The sequence below is a fragment of the Arvicola amphibius genome, chromosome 12, assembly GCF_903992535.2.
Source record: "Arvicola amphibius chromosome 12, mArvAmp1.2, whole genome shotgun sequence".
In the NCBI taxonomy this organism is placed as follows: domain Eukaryota; kingdom Metazoa; phylum Chordata; class Mammalia; order Rodentia; family Cricetidae; genus Arvicola; species Arvicola amphibius.
The window spans coordinates 91,949,784-91,971,580 of record NC_052058.2 but is presented as its reverse complement, the minus strand read 5'-3'; the positions used below and the strand labels follow the sequence as shown (position 1 = coordinate 91,971,580).

The 21,797-nt window shown below is 40.1% G+C and overlaps 1 protein-coding gene across 1 annotated transcript in view; it reads left to right on the top strand.

The window, feature by feature from the left end:
- Positions 1 to 15,496: 15,496 nt before the first annotated feature.
- The window catches only part of Ubxn4 (UBX domain protein 4), a 33,720-nt gene continuing 27,419 nt past the window's right edge, over positions 15,497 to 21,797 (top strand). The window contains exon 1 of the mRNA XM_038349042.1: positions 15,497 to 15,791. Within this exon, the coding sequence (XP_038204970.1) occupies positions 15,710 to 15,791 (82 nt within the window). The 5' untranslated portion in view covers positions 15,497 to 15,709. The remainder of the gene's footprint in view (positions 15,792 to 21,797) is intronic.

Sequence of the window (21,797 nt, the reverse complement as noted above, 5' to 3'; positions counted from 1 at the left end):
AATTAGCCATGGGTCATGGCTAGAACAATAGAAACTGGTTTATATACTATGTAACATGCTTGGATTTGATTGTAAACAGTAATCTCTGATTTCACTTCCTGTAGTTATAGCCACCTGTATTCTAAAAATATACAGAAAGTTTTATTAAAAAGCAATTTGTGTCTCTTAAGTTAGCACCATTCTGAACACATGAATTGTGATGAAACCTTGTACCATCCTGCTGTTATTCCTAGTAATCATACCTCTCTGTGCAGAGTGCCCACACCATTGTGCTACCCACCTAAAAGTCACCACATAGCTATCTCTAATAAGCACTGCTGGAAAGTATTTGAGAGCTTGTGTTCAAGTTGCTCTTTTATTGCCTAATATTGGCTCTACAGTTCAAGAGTAATGATCCTGGGGACTGCCAGAGATGTAGTTCAGTTGGTAGAGAGCAAGCTTGCCCAGTGTGCATAAAGCTCCAGGCTCCGTCCACAGCACTGCATAAGTGAAATGTAATAACACATACCCATAATCCCAGCACTTGGGAAATGAAGGCAGAGGGATCAGAAATTCAAGGTCATCTTCACTGCAGAGTACCTTAGATATATGCATACCTCCCCAGCACAGAACTTTTGAAAATTACTTATATTTGAGGTAGAGGGACCTGTGTAGGTCAGAGGACAACTCAGTTCTCTTCTACCATGTGTTCTGATGCCGACACAGGTTGTCAGGCTCAGAGGCAGGCTTCTTTACCCACGGAGCTATCTTGCCCCAGGAGTAAAATTCTAAGTGGTGTCAGACAGTATGACCCTAGAAAACTGGGGCCTCTATCTTTACAATTTAACATTATCTCCAGAAGCCCAGGCTGGCCTTGAACTCATGTAACTAAGGATAACTGGACTTCCAGTATTTCTGTCTCTACTTCCCATGTTCAGTACATGTTGAGTAATCAGTCTCAAATGTAGATTCCTGATATAAAAGTTTTCAGAAATGTAGATCAAGGGCTGGAGTGCTTAGCTTGTCATCTTCCCACCCCTAGTATTGTGGGGAAAGGCTAGACAATGGCACTAGGGTCCCCAGGGCTCTGTTTGCCCTCAGTACCCTCACCAGCACTCTCCACACTCAGGCTGAAGTTTTCAACAGCATAAATCTTATCATGTATGATAACTCGATCAACACAAATCATCTAAGGGGGCTAGAGATGATTGCTCAGTCATTAAGAGTGTTTGCTGCTCTGTCAAAAGAACTGGAATTCAGTTCCCAGTACCCATGCCAGACAGCTCACAAACACCTGTAACTTCAGCTCCAAGAGTTGTGTTTTGGGTTTGTTATTTTTTTAGATCAATTTTGGGGCTGGGGATTTAGTTCCGTAGTAGAGCACTTGGCTAGCAAGCACACAACCCTAGGTTCAATCCTCAGATTTGAGAAAGTTATTTCTATGTGCAGGTACCCAGAGAGGTCAGAAGATGTTGGATTCCTTGGCTAGAAGTAGAGATAGCAGATGGTGGTGTGCTGCCTGATGTAGGTGCTAGAAATCAAATTCTGGCTCTCTGCAAGAAAGAAAGCATTCCTAATCACTAAACCCATCTCTCTAACCCCACCCCAATGCGCCTTTTTGAGATAGGCTGTATGTGTCCTGATTGGGCTTAAACTATGTAGGCCAGACTTGTCTTGAATTCATAGAGATTCACCTCTTGAGTGATGGGATTATGTCCAGTGCTCCAAGGGAACGTGTAGCCCTCGTCTGAACTGTGTGGGCACTTAACGCATACACCCAAAAACACAAGCACATATATTATTTTTAAAAATTTTAAACATCCTCCTAGGTCTTGCCAGCTAGGGCCCTTGGTCCCCTCCTGACCTTTTGTTGCTATTTTTGATACTGTTTCATGAAGCCCAGGCTGGCCTTGAACTCATGTAACTAAGGATAACTAGACTCCCAGTATTTCTGTCTCTACTTCCCAAGTACAGGTATTACAGATGTGCACCACCACACTGGGTTTTACTTTCCTGGTCTGGTACGTGCCCTCTTCCTGCTAAGGCTTTGTTTAAACTGAATTATGCCATGTTCCCCATGTTTTGCATGACATGTTCTGTCTCCAGGGTTCTATACAGTGGTATCTGCTTAAAACTGGAATTCTTCTAGTTTGTGGCAGAGATTTTTTTTTCTACACCAAACTGAGATATAGTGTGGCCTTTAAATTCTAGCACATGGCCAGACTGTTCTAATCTCATGCAACTAGGTGAGATGCTTCCAAGTGTCTCTGGGCCACTGGTAAAAGTGGAGGTTGAAACTAGTAATTAGTAGTGCCATTTGAGGGTCTCACACAGTACAGAATCCCAAGCCATTTAAAGCAATTGAATTTACATTGCTCCCAAGGTCTCCAAGCCCTCTGAAGAAGTAGCAAGTCACAGGTAGACAGCTAATAGACATTTACAGAACACTACAAAAGTGGGAAATCCTGAGTTCTTAGCTGACTGTACAGAGCAGAGCCCCTTGTATCCACAACCCTTTTTACTCTTCTGTTGCATTCATTTGCAGAGAAGAAAACTGCACCTTTGGCAGGTGGGCGAAATAGTGCATAAAGTGTTTTTGCTGTACAAGCATAATGAACTGAATTTGACCCCCAGAACCCATTTTAATCCCAGCAGAGGCAGACAGATCTTTGTAAATTTGGTCTACAGAGCGAGTTCCAGGACAGCCAAAGCTGCACAGGGAAAAACTGTTGGAGGCCGTGGAAATAAACAGCATATGGCAATTGATAATTTAGATGTCAACCCACCAGAAGAGTGACTCTGATGGAGGTTAATCCTGTCCAGGCAAGGACTGCAGGACCATCAATTCTGGAAACTCATGTTTGCTAAATCAGCTTGATGTCTCCCAATACCTGCACTGCAGTGTATAATCTCATGTGATGTATATATGTAATCTCACGATTACATCTCAATCTTTTTTTTTAAATATTTATTTATTAATTTATTATGTATACAATATTCTGTCTGTGTGTATGCCTGCAGGCCAGAAGAGGGCACCAGAGCCCATTACAGATGGTTGTGAGCCACCATGTGGTTGCTGGGAATTGAACTCAGGACCTTTGAAAGAGCAGGCAATGCTCTTAACCGCTGAGCCATCTCTCCAGCCCCTACATCTCAATCTTATGGACACATATCTATGGATGGTCAAGAAGATGACTTTTCTTTTAGCTATATAATTTTAATATATAGAATATATATAATGACATGTTTCATAAGTACATCTATTTGTCCCATTAGGACTGTAAACACTCAAAAGCCTTTTTTGTTCCTTTTGCTCAAACTAATTGCACACAATTAGCTCACTTTTACCTCAGAGCAAGTTCAAACTAGATTAATGATGTTTTGTAAATAAATCATAAATTTTAATTTTATGTTTTGCTGTGGCACTGACTGTATGACGAGGAACAACCATTTGAGCTTTGGCTTCACTGGCACCTAGAAGATTAATCACGAGAGTCACAGCAATTAGAGGAAAACATGAGTAGACAAGGTAAGAACACACACACCACAAAGAGCAACATGACAGTAAAATCTAGAAACCCTACAACAGTAAGACTTGAACAACCAAATATAGATGAAACAGAACAAAATGACCTAAAAAATAACTTAAGGAGAATGTTTGAGACCCTTAAAGAGGAAATGAGAAATTCCCTCAAAGAAATGGAGGAAAAGACAAAAAAAAAATTGGAAGACATCAATAAATCCCTTAAAGAAAATGAAGAAAAAGCAGTGAAACATATGAAAGAAGCTATTCAAGACCTGAAAACTGAAATAGAGACAATAAAGGAAACACAAGCTGGGGGAATTATAGAAACAGAAATCATGAGAAAACGATCAGGAAACACAAATGCAAACAAACAACAGAATACAAGAAATGTAGGAGAGAATCTCAAGTGCTGAAGATCCAATAGAGGAAATAGACTCATCAAAGAAGGCATTAAATCTAACAAAAGCTTAACAAAATATCCAGGAAATATGGGAAACCATGAAAAGACAAAACCTAAGAATAATAGGAATAGAAGAAGAAGAAGTTCAACTTAAAAGTACAGAAAATATATTTAACAAAGTCATAGAAGAAAATTTTCCCTACCTAAAGAAAGATATGCCTATGAAGATACATGAAGCTTAGAGAACACCAAATAGACTGGATCCAAAAAAACATCCTCTTGCCACATAATAATCAAAACACTAAACATACAGAGTAAAGAAAGAATATTAAGAGCTGCAAAGGACAAAGGCCAAGTAACATATAAAGGTAGACCTATCAGAAGTACACCTGACTTCTCATTGGAGACAATGAAAGCCTGAAGGTCGTGATCAAGTGTTATTCAGACATTAAGAAACCACGGATGCCAGCCCAGACTACTAAACCCAGCAAAACTTTCAATCAACATAGAAGGACAAAACAAGATAGTCCATGACAAAACCAGATTTAACCAGTACCTAGACACAAACCCAGCCCTACACAAAGTAATAGGAAGTTGACTACATCAACAAAAACACAGACAATTGATGATCTCACAGCAGCAAATCCAGAAGAAGGGAAGAATACAAATTAACATCACCAACAATGAAAACTAAATAAACAGGAGGTAGCAATCACAGGCCATTAATATCCCTTAATATAAATGGACTCAACTCAGCTATAAAAAAAAAAACACAGGCTAACAGAAGGAATACATCCTTTCTTCTGCATACAAAAAAAAACATACCACAACCTCAAAGACAGACATGGCCTCAGAGTAAAGGGTTGGGAAAAATTTCCAATCAAATGGACCTAAGAAACAAGTGGGTGTAGCAATCCTAATATCTAACAAAATAGACTTTAAATTCAATCAAAAGAGACAAAGAAGGACATTTCATATTAGTCACAGGAAAAATCCATCAAGAAAAAAAAATCTCAATGCTGAACATCTATGCCCCAAATACAAGGACACCCTCAAATGTCAAAGAAACACTTCTAAAGCTGAAATCATATTAAACTCCACACACTAACAGTGGGAGAATTCAACACTCCACTCTCACCACTGGACAGGTCAGTCAGACCAAAAATTAACAGAGAAATAAGGATAGTTATGACTCAAATGGACAAAACAAACATCTATAGAATATTCCATCCAAACAGAAAGGAATATACCTTCTTCTCAGCTCCTCATGGAACCTTTTCAAAAATTGACCACATACTTGGTAAAAAAACAAACCTCAAAAGATACAAAAGAAATTGTAATAACCCAATGTACCTTATCAGATCACCATGGTTTAAAACTGTATTTCAATAGCAATACTAGTTCCAGAAAGCCCACAAACACATGGAAATTAAATAATGCTCACATGAATCATCAATGGGTTAATGAAGAAATAAAGGGAGAGATTAAAGACTTCCTAAAATTTAATGAAAATGGCCACACAACATACCCAAGTTTATAGGACACAATAAAAGCAGTGTTAAAAGGAAAGTTCATAGCACTAAATGCCTATATAAAGAAGCTGGAAAAAAAATCCCACACTAGTGAATTAACAGAACATTTGAAAACTTTAGAACAAAAAGAAGCAAACTCACCTAAGAGAACCAGATGGCAGGAAATAATCAAATCAAGAGCAGAAATCAACAAAATAGAAACAAAGAACACAACACAAAGAATCAATGAGACAAAGAGTTGGTTCTTTGAGAAAATCAATAAAATAGACAAACCTTTATCCAAACTAACCAAAAGGCAGTGAGAGAATATCCAAATTAACAAAATCAGAAATGAAAATGGGCACAAAACAGACACAGAGAAAATACAAAGAATCATCAGGTCATATTTCAAAAACTTGTACTCCACAAACTTGGAAAAGTTAAAGAAAATGGGCAACTTTCTGGATAAATATCACTTACCAAATTAAATCAAGACCAGGTAAGCAAATTAAACAGACCTATAACTGCTAAAGAAATAGAAGCAGTCATCAAAAGTCTCCCAACCAAAAAAAGCCCAGGACCAGATGATTTCAGCTCAGAATTATACAAAATTTTCAAAGAAGAACTAACACCAATACTCCTCAAATTGTGCCTCAAAATAGAAACAGAAGGAACATTGCCACGCTCTTTTTATGAGGCTCCACTTACCCTGATATCCTAACCACAGAAACACATTACTAAGAAAGAGAATTACAGGCCAATCTCACTCATGAACATTGATGCAAAAATACTAAATAAAATACTGACACATCAAATCCAAGAACACATCAGAACCATCATCCACCACGATCAAGTTGGCTTCATCCCAGAGATGCAGGGATGGTTCAACATAAGAAAATCTGTCAATGTAATCCACCATATAAGCAAACTGAAAAATAAAAACTACTAGATCATCTCATTAGATGCTGAAAAAGAATTTGACAAAATACAACAGCCCTTCATGATAAAGGGTTTTTTTTCCAGTTTATTTATTTTTTATTAAAAATTGCCATCTCCTCCCCTCCTCCTCCCCCGATGATAAAGGTCTTGGAGAGATCAGGGATACAAGGAACATGCCTAAACATAACAAAGGCAATATACAGCAAGCCAACAGCCAACATCAAACTAAATGGAGAGAAACTCAAAGTGATCCCACTGAAATCAGGAACAAGACAAGGTTGTCCACTCTCTCCATATCTATTCAATATAGTTCTTGAGGTCCTAACTAGAGCAATAAGACACCAAAAGGAGGGGCTGGAGAGATGGCTCAGAGGTTAAGAGCATTGCCTGCTCTTCCAAAGGTCCTGAGTTCAATTCCCAGCAACCACATGGTGGCTCACAACCATCTGTAATGGGGTCTGGTGCCCTCTTCTGGCTTGCAGGCATACACACAGACAGAATACTGTATATATAATAAATAAATAAATAAATATTTTTTTAAAAAGACACCAAAAGGAGATCAAGGGGATACAAGATGGAAAAGAAGAAGTAAAACTCTATTTGCTGATGATATGATAGTTTACATAAGTGATCCCAAAAATTCTACCAAGGAACTTCTAAAACTCATAAACACTTTCATCAATGTAGCAGGATACAAGATTAACTCAAAAATATCAGTAGCCCTCCTGTCCACAGATGATAAAAGGGCTGGGGAAGAAATCAGAGAATCAACACCCTTCACAATAGCCACAAATAGCGTAAAATATCTCTGAGGAACTCTAACCAAACAAGTGGACGACTTGCATGACAAGAACTTAAAATCTTTAAAGAAATAAATTGAAGAAAACAGCAGAAAGTGGAAATATCTCCCATGCTCTTATTTAGGCAGAATTAACATAGTAAAAATGGCAATCTAACCAAAAGCAATCTACAGATTCAACGCAATGCCCAGCAAAATTCCAGCAAAATTCTTCATAGATCTCAAAAGAACAATACTCAACTTCATATTGAAAAGCAAAAAATCCAGGATAGCCAAAAGAATCCTGTACAATAAAAGAACTTCTGGAGGTATCACAATCTCTGACTTCAAACTCTACTACAGAGCTAAAATACTGAAAACAGCCTGATATTGGTATAAGAACCACCAGGAGGACCAATGGAACCGAATTGAAGATCTGGATATTAATCCACACACTTTCAAACACATGATTTTTGACAAAGAAGCAAAAAATATCAAATGGAAAAAGAAAGCATATTTAACAAATGGTGTTTGCATAACTGGATATCAACATGTAGAAGAATGAAAATAGACCCATATCTATCACCATGCACAAAACTCAAGTCCAGTTGGATCAAAGACCTCAACATAAAGCCAGCCACACTGAACCTTATAAAAGAGAAGGTGGGAAGTACACTTGAGCACATTGGCACAGGGAACCACTTCCTAAATATAACCCTAGCAGCACAGACACTGAGAGAAACAATAAATGGGACCTCCTGAAACTGAAAAGCTTCTGTAAAGCAAAGGACGCAGTCAACAAGACAAAATGACAGCCTACAGAATGGGAAAAGATCTTCACTAACCTCACTTCAGACAGGTCTGATCTCCAAAATATACAAAGAACTCAAGAAATTGGACACCAAAAGAACACATAATCCAATTTAAAAAATGGAGTACAGACCTAAATAGAGAACTCTCAACAGAGGAATCTAAAATGGCTGAAAGACACTTGAGGAAATGTTCAACACCCTTAGTCATCAGAGAAATGCAAATCAAAACAACTCTGAGATTCCATCTTACACCAGTAAGAATGGCCAAGATCAAAACCACTGATGACAACTTATGCTGGAGAGGTTGTGGGGAAAAGGGAACACTTCTGCATTGCTGGTGGGAGTGCAAGATGGTACAGCACCATTGGACATCAGTGTGGTGATTTCTCAGAAAATTAGGAAACAACCTTCCTGAAGACAGTAATACCACTTTTGGGTCTATATCCAAAGGATGCTCAATCGTGCCACAAAGACGTGTGCTCAACTATGTTCATAGCAGCTTTGTTTGTCATAGCCAGAACCAGGAAACAACTAAATGCCTCTTGATTAAATAATGGATAAGGAAAATGTCGTACATTTACACAATGGAGTACTACATAACAGAAAAAAATAATGACATCTTGGAATTTTCAGGCAAATGGATGGAGCTAGAAAACATCATTTTGAGTGAGGTATCTCTCAGACCCAGAAAGACAATTTTCATATGTACTCACTCATAAGTGGTTTTTAAACATAAAGCAAAGATAACCAGCCTACAAATCACAATCCCAGAGAACTCATACAATGAGGACCCTAAGAGAGACATACACCGATCTAATGTACATGGGGAATAGAAAAAGACAAGATCTCCTAAGTAAATGTGGAGCTTGGGCACCTTGGGAGAGGGTTAAAGGGGATGCAAATGGCAGGGAGGGGAGCAGAGAAAGATGTAGAACTCAATAAAAATCAATAAAAAAGTTTTTATATTCTGGTGGAAGCTCCATCCCGGCCCTTGGCATCCATATACCCAAAGAAACTGAAATGTTTTGGTAGAAGCTCCACCCTAAACCTACTCTCCCATCTCTCTCCAAACCCTGCCTCATCTCAGAAATTTCACCAAATGATGACTCATTGCATAGAGATGCTCAAGACCACTCCCACAGAGTGTTTAAACTGTTCCCCAGAACATAGACAATGTGGTTTTTTTGTCTCTCTTTTCCGTCTCTTCTCGGGATGGGGGTGGGGGGAGGAGCGCTGGAAAATCATCTGGGAGTAATCTTTTTACTCATTAAACCTTGACCTTTTTAAATCTTTTTGTTTTGGTTTGGTTTTTGAGATAGGGTTTCTTTGTAGCTTTGGAGCCTGTCCTGGGACTCATTTTGTGGACCAGGCTGGCCTTGAACTAACAGAAATCTGCCTGTCTCTGCCTCCTGGGTGCTGGGATTAAAAGTGTGCACCACCACTATCCATCAACCTGGGCTTTTTCTAATTCGGATTGATTTAGCTTTATTCGTATTGCTGCTTCGGCAAAGAGGCTTATTGGAGTACAGAAACTTTCCACTTTACAGCTATGCACAGGGTCAGAGTCCTGATGTCTAACCAGGTTGCTACACAAAGCACCCTAAGAAAAGCATCCCAATTCTTTACTTGCCAAGTCTGCTGACAATAGACCTATGCCTCACTGGGCACTGTACCTCCTCCCTTTTCGATCTGGAAACCCTTATGTTTCCACAGTAAATGGCTTGGCTCCTTATTCACTTACCCTAGGAATGGGCTTTTGACCAATGAGAGGTCACTCTTGCAATTTTTTATTATTGCTCCAAAGCCTCCTGGAAGAAAGAAAGTTTGGAGGCTAAAGGAGAAGAAGCTAGGAGGAATTAAAATTAGGGCAGGAGAATTAGAATAAAAGTAGAGCAATAAAGAGACCGGTTCAGAAAAGCACAGCGTGAAAGAATTTGTTTGTTTCCCCTTAGCTAACCTAAGGGGGAAAAGTTCATTTCATTTGTTGTAGCATCCAGTCTGAACCCTGAAGAGGGTCTTAGGGCTAGACTCCAAAGGCTCTTGAAAAAAAAAAAAAAAAAACAACCCTGACTGGGGTGGGGATGACAAACAAACAAGCAAGCAAAACCCTGATGATTTGTAATGTCAGTGCTGGGGAGGAGGCTGAGACACGCAGATCCCTGGGCCTTGTTGGTCACCCAGCCTGGTCTACTTGGCAAACTCATGCCTGTAAGAGATCCTGTCCCCAACAGATAATGTGAATGGTTCTTGGGGAATGAGCTTCCACACACATGCTCACAAAAGTATACACACACAAAACAAGTCGGCATTCAGAGCACAAAGGTTTGAGGATTTTTTTCTGTATTCAACTTCTGCCTAAAACATTTATTCTTCCCACCTGGCATTTTCCAGTCAATTTAGCTCAGAAAAAAAAAAGATTTATCTCAATTACATATGTGTATATTTGTTATGTATACATGTATGCAGAAGCCAAAGGAGGCTATGAGATCCCCTGCAGCTGGAGTTACAGGCTGTGGTGAGCCACCTAATACTGATAACTGGAACTGAACTCAAGTCCTCTGCAAGAATAATGTGTGTCTTGAAATAGTGAGCTTCTCTCTCTCCATAAAGCCCCTTAATTCATATTTAAACACTACTTCCTTCAATTGATCCATTTCAGTTTCACGAGAGGCTTTTTTTTTTTTTTTTGACAGGGTTTCTCTGTAGTCTCTGTAGTGTTTTTGGAGCCTGTCCTGGAACTAGCTCTTGTATACCAGGCTGGCCTCGAACTCACAGAGATCCACCTGCCCCTGTCTCCCGAGTGCTGGGATTAAAGGCATGCGCCACCACTGCTCGATTTACATGAGGCTACTTCTGATAAATGATAATTAATGATTTAATGTAAATTAATAATATCCTGAAGTTTTTCTCAGCTTTCATTACAGTGGCAATTATAAAAGTAATTGGCCAATTCATTGCTTAATGTTTTGCTACACTTTGGAATGTAATCCTTGAGATAGATTGTCTGTAGCTTTAGTCTACTAATACCTCCTCCACAGCACTAAAGCATTTCTCAACAAGATTTGTCCAATGATTAAATTTAGGAATGATCTAGCAAAACAAAATCTTTGAATTCTGTAAAGTACGTGTGTAGTTTTCTTAAACATGATTTGGGCAGGCATTCCAAGACAATAGCTAACATCTGTGAATTACCAAGTACTTGCTAAGCACATACAGGGTTTCTCTGAAGAGCAGGTCCCCTCGTGGCGACAATTGTCTAGTGAGGCAACTGAACTGTCAGAAAGGTTCGGGAACTTGTGCAGGTTTATACTGATTGTAATGGAGGCATCCATGACCTCAGCTGGCTGTTTTCTGGCTTAACTCCTTGTTACTGCCCCACATCTTGCCACTAACTGCTTTATATTGTTGCTCTTATCAGGTACTGAAGCAGAAGAGGAATGTCAAAGTGGTTTACATAAGAAACCTTGATTTTTGAATGAAGTTAGGTAGGACAAATGCAAATGACTTTTTCTTCCGTTTTTATTTCTTATGCATCTACAAACCTCACACAGTTATCAAGTTATTTTCTTACTGGCCTGTAGGCAAGCTGAATTTATTCCATATAGACACCTTTATTTATACCTCTCTCACACAAGAGAAAAAGAACAGGAATATTTTTCTTTGCATGATTTTCATATAAATTATTAAGTATGGCCTGCCACGATGGTGCATGCCTTTAATTCCATCACCTGGGAGGTAGAGGCAGAAGGATTTCTATGAGTTCAAGGCCAGCCTGATCTACATAATGAGCTCTGTTGGGTCCAGGGGGATCACACAACGATGGGGGCAGACCACCAAAGTCTAATAAACCAGAAGCAAACTTTATTCCAGGAACCAGAATCCAGGGCAAAATTAAAAAAATATAAAGTAAAAAAAAATCCATGGGCCAAAAAAGCTTATCAGCTAGCTAGCTGAGACCACAGACAGAGATGGATTTTGTAAGCTGTGTCAAAGGCCAGTTTTTGAATCCACCTTTTTATAGTAGAGGCACCAAGCATTAGATCTAAACAAAGAAATTTTTACAATCCTAAGGTAAAACTCAGATACAGATTGCCTTACTTTACAATCTCCATTAACAAGAGTTTTTCAGTTAAACTAGTGTTTGTACTTAATCTATTGTCTTTCTTGGTACTTCCAGGTGGTATTTACTGAAGCCCTGTGCTCTCCCCTTTGATACTGCCAGTTTTACATAGCAGGGATAATGTGTAACCCAGGGGTCATATATCTATTTCCTAAAAGTTGACTCAGCTCATATCTGTAGGCTAGCTCTCAATTTGCAGAGAGATGCTTTGGCCTTCTAAATAGAGCTATGGGTTGTAAAACAGAGTAACCCACTGTTAATGGTTAATCCTTAAACTACTAAGAAAGCTGTTGACAGTCTGTTCTCATTCTTCTAGGCGTACAACTTTATAGTTCTTTATTTCTGCACTTCTATTTCTGGAATCTATATTTTTATATTCTTATTTTTGGACCTTTCAAGCTTGATCCAGAAAAGCTAGGACTACATATTCTCTATCTCAAAAACCAAACAAAAATTTATAAATCCATGCATACAAATCAAAATAAAATGCTGTTTCGAGTAAGACATGGAACCTTTCATTATTTTGAGACATAATGTCTTTTGAATATTCCAGGTTGGCTTCAAACTTACTATTTAGCAAGTGATGTGGGATTCCCTGCTGTATGCTGTGAATACGTTTTACTATCATTGGTTAATAAATAAGCTCTTTGGCCTGTGACAGAGCAGAATAGAGCTAGGCGGGCAGCGGTGGTGGTGGGGGATGGGACTAAATTGAATGCTGGGAGAAAGTAGGCGGAGTCAGAGAGATGCCATGTAGCCACTGAAGGAGAAAGACACTGGCCCACCTTACTGGTAAACCACGAGCCTTGTGTTAAAATACAAAATATAGGAATGGGCTGATTTAAGATGTAAGAGTTAGCTAGAAGTATGCATAAGCTAATTGGCCAAGCAGTGTTGTAATTAATATAGTTTCTGTGTGATTATTTTGGGTCTGGGCAGCCGAGAAATGAACAAGCAGTCTTTGCCTACAAGCAAGAATAACCTTGACCTTGTGAGCTTCTTACCTTAACCTTCCCAAGAGCTGGGATTATAGTTGTGTGACACTCCATTCAGTTCATGCCATCCTGGGGGTGGCACCCAGGACTTCAATCCTGCCACTTAGTTATACCCTGAGCCTAAGTTATTTTTAAATGATATATAAAAGCATAAAGTTGTATATATTAATGGACTCCCGTATGTCTTCAATACATGACTACATTGCACAATGTTTCAACCAAGTTAAACGAATCTGTCTCATCTACCATTTCTTTATTGTGAAAACTCAAAGTCCTACCTGACAGCAGGTTGAATTTTAGTAAGTTCACACAGCTGGAGTTGTAGGAGCATGCTTGCCTACCATACATAAGACCCTGAATTTTGTTCCTAGCAATGAAGAGAGGAGAGAAAAAAAATAAAGTGAAATATCCATTATTAGTTCTGGAGAATGGTGTCCTATATAAGGAGGTAATCAGGCCGGGCGGTGGTGGCGCACGCCTTTAATCCCAGCACTCGGGAGGCAGAGGCAGGCGGATCTCTGTGAGTTCGAGGCCAGCCTGGTCTACAAGAGCTAGTTCCAGGACAGGCTCTGACAGAAAGCTGCAGAGAAACCCTGTCTCGAAAAACCAAAAAAAGAAAAAAGAAAAAAAAAAAAAAAAGGAGGTAATCAGTATGTTTCAGTTTTTTAAACTGGCTGAAAGAAACAAACTCTGAGTTGTAATTTGTTAGCTATTTTTAGGTAAAATATAAAAAAGTGTCTTTATTATTACCTCCTTAGTCCCTTAAAGACTGTCAGATGCAGGTAGGGAAATTTGATGTGGAAAATGTAATTACTTATGCAACGTTAAGTCACATAAATTCTCAGATCTTATTTAAGAAAAAGCATATAATGTGATGAAAGTATTACATATAATAAATATATTTATAAGTATAAATATAACATAAATATAATAAATACATTTATTTTCAATGTCAAACAACCTCAAATTGCTATATCTTTTAAGACATTCTCAAATAGCAATGGAAATGAAACCAATACTTGCCTCTTTTGTATTACTGTAGAAAAAGAAGCTAGAAAGTAAGTGTTCAAAAAGTGACCATGGGCGGGACTGTGGTGGCACATGCCTTCAATCCATCCCCAGTTCTTGGGAGGCAGGGACAAGCAGTTCTCTGTGAATTGGAGGCCAGCCTGATCTACATAATGAGTACCAGGATTGTCAGGGTTACACACAGAGAAACTCTATCTCGATAACAAACAAACAAGCAACAACAACAACAAAAACCAACACACCAACAAAAAATAAAAAAAAGTGGCCATGGACTAGACATGGCCTATGATCTCAGCAATATTAATGCTGAGACAGAAGGATGGTGGATTAGTTACTTGTGGCTGTGATTAAATACTTGACAGAAAACAACTTCAAAGAAAAAAAATATTTCTTTTCGCACTGTTTAACCATTTGACAGAAAAGACATTGTAGCCTTCCCCTTTTCTATTCAGTGTGGACTCCCGGACTGTAAGGATGGTGTCACCCACATTCAGAGTGACTCTTCCCTCTTCTCTTAAACTCTGAAAACCACCTCACAGATAGCCCAAAGCTTATATCTCCTAAGTGAGTCCAAATCCAGTTGACAATGACGATTATAACAGATGTCCATTCCGAAGCCAACCTGGACTGCATAGCAAGACTGTTCTCATAAGAATAAAAATAAATAAGGCGTTTCAATAGTATGTTGTCTAGAGGTTTTAGAATGTCATGCAGTTAGAATGTTAATGTTAGTTAGAATGTCAATGCCCATCATATCCTTGAAGGTCAGTATTCTGCCAATACCGCCCCTTGTATATGGGGTTTATGGTAATATACAAACAACTCTTGTGCCTTTATGCAGTCTTTTTCTGCTTTCGTTTGTTTGTTTGTTTTTTGATTCAGGGTTTCTCTACATATCCTTCGTGTCCTGGAACTCACCATTTAGACCAGGCTGGACTCCAGCTCTCAAAGATCCAGCCACCTCTGCCTCCAGAGTGCTTGGGATCAAAGGCATGCGCCACCATGCCACTCTGTCTTTTTCACAGGTCACACTAAATAGAAACCAAAGGCTTCCGGTAAGCCCCTGTAAGGCTTATTTTTATTTCTTTGTGGAACAAAGTAAAAGAGTGATAGCAACTCGCTATCTAGCATTTACTCTTACAGCGTTGTGGCGCCCATTACTGCCCCCTTTCGTCGTTTATAGTTCAACAACAAGGAAATAAACAAGGCTCGAAAGACTACAATTCCCAGGGAGCCTCACGGCAGGCGACGTCAACGTGCCGTAGCGGTTAGTCATCCTTCCTGAAGCAGCCTTCCACTTCCTGGACTCGGAACCTGGCTTTGCGGGCGCGCGCGCAAGCGGAATTACCTAGCCAACCAGGCACGGGAGCGCGCGACCCCGGACGACGTGTGTTGTCACGTGACACGGGAGCGTGCTTTTCCTGCCGAGCGCGCTCTTGTGCGCGTCCCCAGGGGGGCGGCTGTCGGGCTTACGAGTCGGTGAGAAGCTGGATCCTCAGACGCGGCGTCCGACCAGCCGGTGGTTCCCCGGGCCGCGAGGCCGGAAAACGAGGAGGGCGGGCCCGGCTGCGGGACCGCGGCGACGACACACCGAGCGAGCGCCTGGGCCTGAGGGGAGCGATGCTGTGGTTCCAGGGCGCCATTCCGGCGGCCATCGCGTCGGCTAAGAGGAGCGGCGCGGTCTTCGTGGTGTTCGTGGCAGGTGACTGGGGAGTGGGCCTGAGAAGGAGGGAACCGAGTAGGGGGTTTTTCCTGGTTCTCGTTAGCGTCGAGTGGCCCAGGTGGGAGGACCTGCGCCGCGGCGGGGCTCGGACAGCTTAAGCCTGTCGCCAACTCCGCTCGGGTCTGTTCGGGTCCGCTCGTCTCCGATCGGGCCAGTTAGGTTTTCTGTTGCTTGGCTCCGGGTTTGCCCGGCTGCGGGACCGACCAGGACGCCAAGCTTCTTCAGACCGCGGGCGGGCTCGGGACTCCTCGGTGGCTCTGGCTCTGTTTGGGACGCCGGCCTGACCCCTGTGCTTCTGTGTGGGAAGCGCAGTCCAGGCCCTGTCCCCAAACACTGAACCCTGCGAGGAGAAGCGCCCTGCAGGCCCCGGCAGTCGGTTTGTCGCCGGCAGACCCCCATAAACCCTCCGCACCGGTTCCCCCTTGATCCCTCTAGGGTCCCCCTTTCAGAGGGCTTGGACGTGCTTTTAATTCTTGATGTGCAGGTGGGATTGGGACGAGCCACTAGGCAGACAGTTGGGTCTAATTAGTTGTGAGCTGTCAAGAAAGCTGTGTCATCGGTAAGCCACAAAGAAACCACTTGATGTCCACAGCAGCTGTCTTAGAATGTTCCTGAAACATAAGCTTCGTAGAGGGGTAATCTTTTATGATAGCCCTAGGAGGGTAATCTAAGATATAACTTAGATTTATTACAAGTTGACTATACACACACACACTCTCTTAACATAGTTTTAAAAGTACGTATTCAGTCGTAATTCTTACTTATCTTCTAATGTAAAGTCTAGTTTTCCAGACATGTGCTAACTCATTACCCTACGTTTCTCTGTATTATTTGTTCCATAATCTGTTTTATTTCTGCAGTCTTGTATATTTGCAGCCAACCATCTGCTTCTGTAGTTTACATTCTTGTTTCATGGAACAATTTGGGTGACAACTGTTAATTTGAAGTGTATTTTTTTAATTTTATGTTCATTAGTGTCTTGCCTGCATGTATGTCTGTTTGAGGGTGTCAAAAGTCCTGGAACTGGAGTTATGGACAGGTGTGAACTGCCGTGTGGGTGCTGGGAATTGAACTCGGGTCCTCAGGAAAAGCAGCCATTAGTGCCCTTAACTGCTGAGCTATCTCTCCAGCCCTTGAAGTGTAGTAACATTGTACTCATAATTGACCCTCATCTCTATAATTTGTAATTCTATAATTTTATAATTCTATATAATCTTATATAATTATATAATTATATAATTATAGAATCATCTTTATAATTCTATAATTTGTCCATTGTTGTAAAGAAAAATGACTGAAATATGAATTTATTTAGCCTTAAAATTTAAATGTCTGATTGTTTTGTTTTAGCTTGATACTGTTAAGTTAGAGCATAAATCATTCGGATTCTATTGATGTTGTATTATGCATCAAATAAATAAATAAGTCTTGTAATCCAGTAAGGACAATAGTCACATAAGAATGAAAAGAATATGACACTATAGTGTGAAGTCAATAGGTTTTATGAGATTTTAATATGGTTGTAAGCCATCACGTGGATTTGGGAATTGAACCCAGGTCCTCTGAAAGGCAGCTAGTGCTTTTAACTACTAAACTATCTCTACAACCCTAGTTTATAACATTTTAAACTTGTGTTCTTCACAAAATTTCAGTAGCGGTTTTTTTTGGGGGGGGGGGGAAGTATGTGGTATTTTATTTTTACTGTTTCTATACTTGAACATCTTAGGTCCAGTGTTGTAAAGTAACTTGAACCAGGCTTAGAAAAATTGGTTGGTTGGTTTTTATTTATTTGAGACAGGATCTCACAGATAACCCAGGCTGGCCTTGAGCTCCTGGTTCTCCTCCACCATCTCCCAAGTGTTGGGATTATAGACTTGTGCAACCACACCAGGTTAAAATTTACAGTTCAACAGTGAGGGGAATTTTATTTTTACAGGGTTAAACTACTCAGAGATCTGTCTACCTTTGCCTCCCAGGTACTGGAATCAAAGGTGTGCATCACATACCTGGCTTAACAGTAAATTTTTTTTTGTTGTTTTTTTCGAGACAGGGTTTCCCTGTAGTTTCTAGAGCCTGTCTTGGAACTAGCTCTTGTAGACCAGGTTGGCCTTGAACTCAGAGATCCACCTGCCTCTGCCTCCCAAGTGCTAGGATTAAAGGCGTGCTCCACCACCGCCCGGTTTAACAGTAAAATATTTTATCACTCAGAAAAAGTATCTTGCCCTTTGTTCATTTGTTTTTGAGACAGGGTCTTCTTTGTAGTCTAGGCTGACCCCAGACTCATAATTGTCTTCCTGCTTCAGCCTTCCAGATGCATAGATTATATCTGGAGGCTTTTTTTCTTTGTTTTTTAAAGACAAAAACAACAACAACAAACAGCCGTGTGGTGGTGGTACACGCTTTTACGCCTAGCACTCAGGAGGCAGAGGCAGGAAACTCCGAGTTTGAGGCTAGCCCTGTCTACAGAGTGAGTTCCTGGACAACCAGGGTTACAAAGAGAAACCCATCTCAAAAAAAAAAAGAAAGAAAGAAAAGAAAAAGAAGGAAAAGAACAGTTTTAGGTTATATGGTAAAATAAATTGAATAAATAAACTCTAGAATCATAGTATCCATGTTTTTTAGCAGAGAACATGCGATTGATCATACTTAACCATTCCTAAAAAGTGCTAAGGCAATCGGTTAACTTGAAAGAAAAAAGTTCCCCTTCATGGGTGGGTCCAAACCTGGGGCTTCATTCATGCCAGGTAATTGTTCTACTAAAGAGCTAGACCCCTAGTCTAACTTGCTAGTTTGATTAACAAATATTTGAAAGCTGTAGAAATATACACATTCCTCAGTTAACTTTACTGAAATTTGCTGGTATTAGATATATTTAGAATATCATCAACCATTGAATGCAGAAATACTGTTAGGAATGGACAGTGGAGTCTGTCCCTTAACCTCTTCCAAGACCTTCTAGAGTTTTAGCTAGGTCATCCCCACACAAAGTAGGATAAATGTTGCTCTAAGAATGTATAGACACAGCTATATATTCTTTAATCCCATCACTCGGGAGGCAGAGGCAGGCGGATCTCTGTGAGTTTGAGGCCTACTGGTCTACAAGAGCTAGTTCCAAGACAGGCTCCAAAACTACAGAGAAACCCTGTCTCGAAAAACCAGTAAAATAAAATAAATAAAAATAAAAAAATGTATAGACACTGGGATCATAAAGTAGCAACATTCTGGTAGCACCTAATTGGTAAGGCCCCATCTTTTGACAGGACACTGCTGTCTATGGTGTTCACACCTTAGAACCTCAAAATCAAGTTACATCACCTTCATCACCCCATCCCCAGCCAAATAGTCCTCAAGATTTTTTTTTTTTTTTTTTTTTTTTTTCGAGACAGGGTTTCTCTGCAGCTTTTTTAGAGCCTGTCCTGGAACTAGCTCTTGTAGACCAGGCTGGCCTTGAACTCACAGAGATCCGCCTGCCTCTGCCTCCCAAGTGCTGGGATTAAAGGCGTGCGCCACCACCGCCCGGCCTCAAGATATTTTATACAAGTTCACAGGACTTTATATTGTGCCATAGACATAGCTATTCTCTATGCTTTGACACACAGTTATATATGCCTGGACCCTAGAGCTTTGTTTTTTTTTAAGGTTTATTTATTTATCATGTATACAACATTCTGCCTCAATGTATGCCCGCACGCCAGAGGAAGGCACCAGATCTCAGTACAGTTGTTGTGAGCCACCATGTGGTGCTGGGAATTGAACTCAGGACCTCCGGAAGAGCAGCCAGTGCTCTTAACCTCTGAGCCATCTCTCCAGCCTCCTAGAGCTTTGTTCTTAACTTGAAGAATAAGTCTAGAACTTAGGATTTTCTTGACCTGAGATCCCATTAATAATATATCAACCTTTAAAAAATTCAACTTATATATAAAAATTCAGTTTATTGCTGGGTGATGGTCACATACCTTTAATTCTAGCACTTGGGAGACAGAGGCAGATGGATCTCTGTGAGTTCAAGGCCAGCCTGGTCTACAGCGTTGAGTTCCAGGACAGCCAAGGCTACATAGAGAAACCCTGTCTCTAAAAATGAAACAAACAAAATTCAACTTATTAAGAAATGTAAAAGGTAGCTATAGCTAGAGGGAGTGGTTTCAAGAGTGTTCAAAAAACTATTTCAGGTACACACACTATATACAGAGACTGGAGATATGGCTCAGTGGTTAAGAGTGTTTACTGCTTCTGCAGAGGACCCATGTGCAACTTAGAACCATCTACAACTCCAAGTCTAGGGGATTTGATTCCTCTTCTGTACATATGTGATCTACATAAACACATATATATTTTTTAAAAAATATTTCAGGGAAAAAGTTTTAGGCAAGTTTTTATGAAATTGTTTTCTTTTACTTTTTTAGAGGCTAAGTCTTGCTATTGCTCAGGCTGTCCTCCAAGTCCTGGACTTAGTAATCCTCCTAGCCTCAGCCTCCTAAGTATCTAGGACTTTAAGCGTGGGCTACGGCTTCTGGCTTTGATTGATAAAATTTTCATGAGTGAAGTAAAATTAAATATTTAATTTAATTAAAAATTAAATAATTGTAGAGTTGTATTAGAAGCTAGAGATACTTCAGCTAAATTAACAGGAATTTCTAGTTTTGGCTGTTTTAACTGAAAGATGTAAAGATAGTTGTGCCATAGTACAAAAATCTGATGAGAAGACTGTAGCAAAGCTGTCTGTCTAGTCAGTGTGTTCTGTGGCAGGCTAAAAATTGTTCATGTCTGATACTGTTGGCTGCCCTCTTTGGTTAGCATAGATCACAAAGCCTATAAGGTTTGAGCATTTGAGATTTCTTCCTTAGATTGGGTGGTGAAAGACTGCAGCTGTCTGTGCTTCAGAGTTTGTTGGCACACTTTAAGTGTCTTCACTTTGGATGTTGTTGCTACCATGTGTTCTCCTAAAATCTTAGGGTCACCTGATTTTAAAATGTGGGTGATAATTTGATTAAAATTAAGAAACAAAAGATACTGACAATGGCAACTGGTAATTCTAGTGGAACTTAGTGTTAAGAAGCTTCTCAACCAGGTGGTGGTGGTGCATGCTTTTAATCCCAGCACTCGAGAGGCAAAGACAGGTGGATCTCTGTGAGTTTGAGGCCAGCCTGGTCTACAAAGCAAGTCCCAGGACAGGCAGGAGTGTTACAGAGAGAAACCCTGTCTTGAAAAACCTAAATAAATAAATAAATAAATAAATAAATAATAAGTAGAAAATGAGCTTCTGCTGTCGCCATCACAAGGCTGAGTCAGGAACAGATAGTGTCAGTGGGACTGTGACTCTGGGACCCTGACCTAACCAGTGTAAGGTGCTATGCTTTACTAAATAGCAAAACAAAAACGTAGTCTGTTTAGGATTGACTCAAGCTTAAATATGTTTATTGCCTTCATTTGTTATTCTCCCTCAGGGTTTCTAGCTAAATGTCACCATTGTACATTCTCTTAGATAATCCATGATGTGGGTAGTCCTCATTAGCTTTTCAGTTTCATTTCTCTCATATTCTCCATTGTTTATTATTTTCCCAGCCACACAGATCTTTCTCTGTATATGTATTCTTTCTGCATGGTGAACTTTTCTGTATTTGGTATGGCTCAATTCTTTGGTCCTATCTTAAATGTCACCTTAGAGATGGATGTGGTGGTGCATGTCTTTAATCCCAGCACTCGGGAATTCAAGGCTATCCTGGTCTACATAGTGCGTTCCAGTACATCCTGGGCTATGTAGAGAAACCCTGTCTCGGAAAAAGGAAATAAAAAGAGAGAGAGAAAAGTCATCTCAGAAAAGTCTTCTCTGACCATGATAGATTTTATTTATTTGTATGTGTGCTCATATCCTGGGAATCAAACTCAGATCTTGTTACTAACAGCACTGTCTTCCCAAACCTAAACACGCTCATTCATAGCAATTACTGCTTTATGAGTTGGTAGTTGTCTACTTGTTTGAAGATA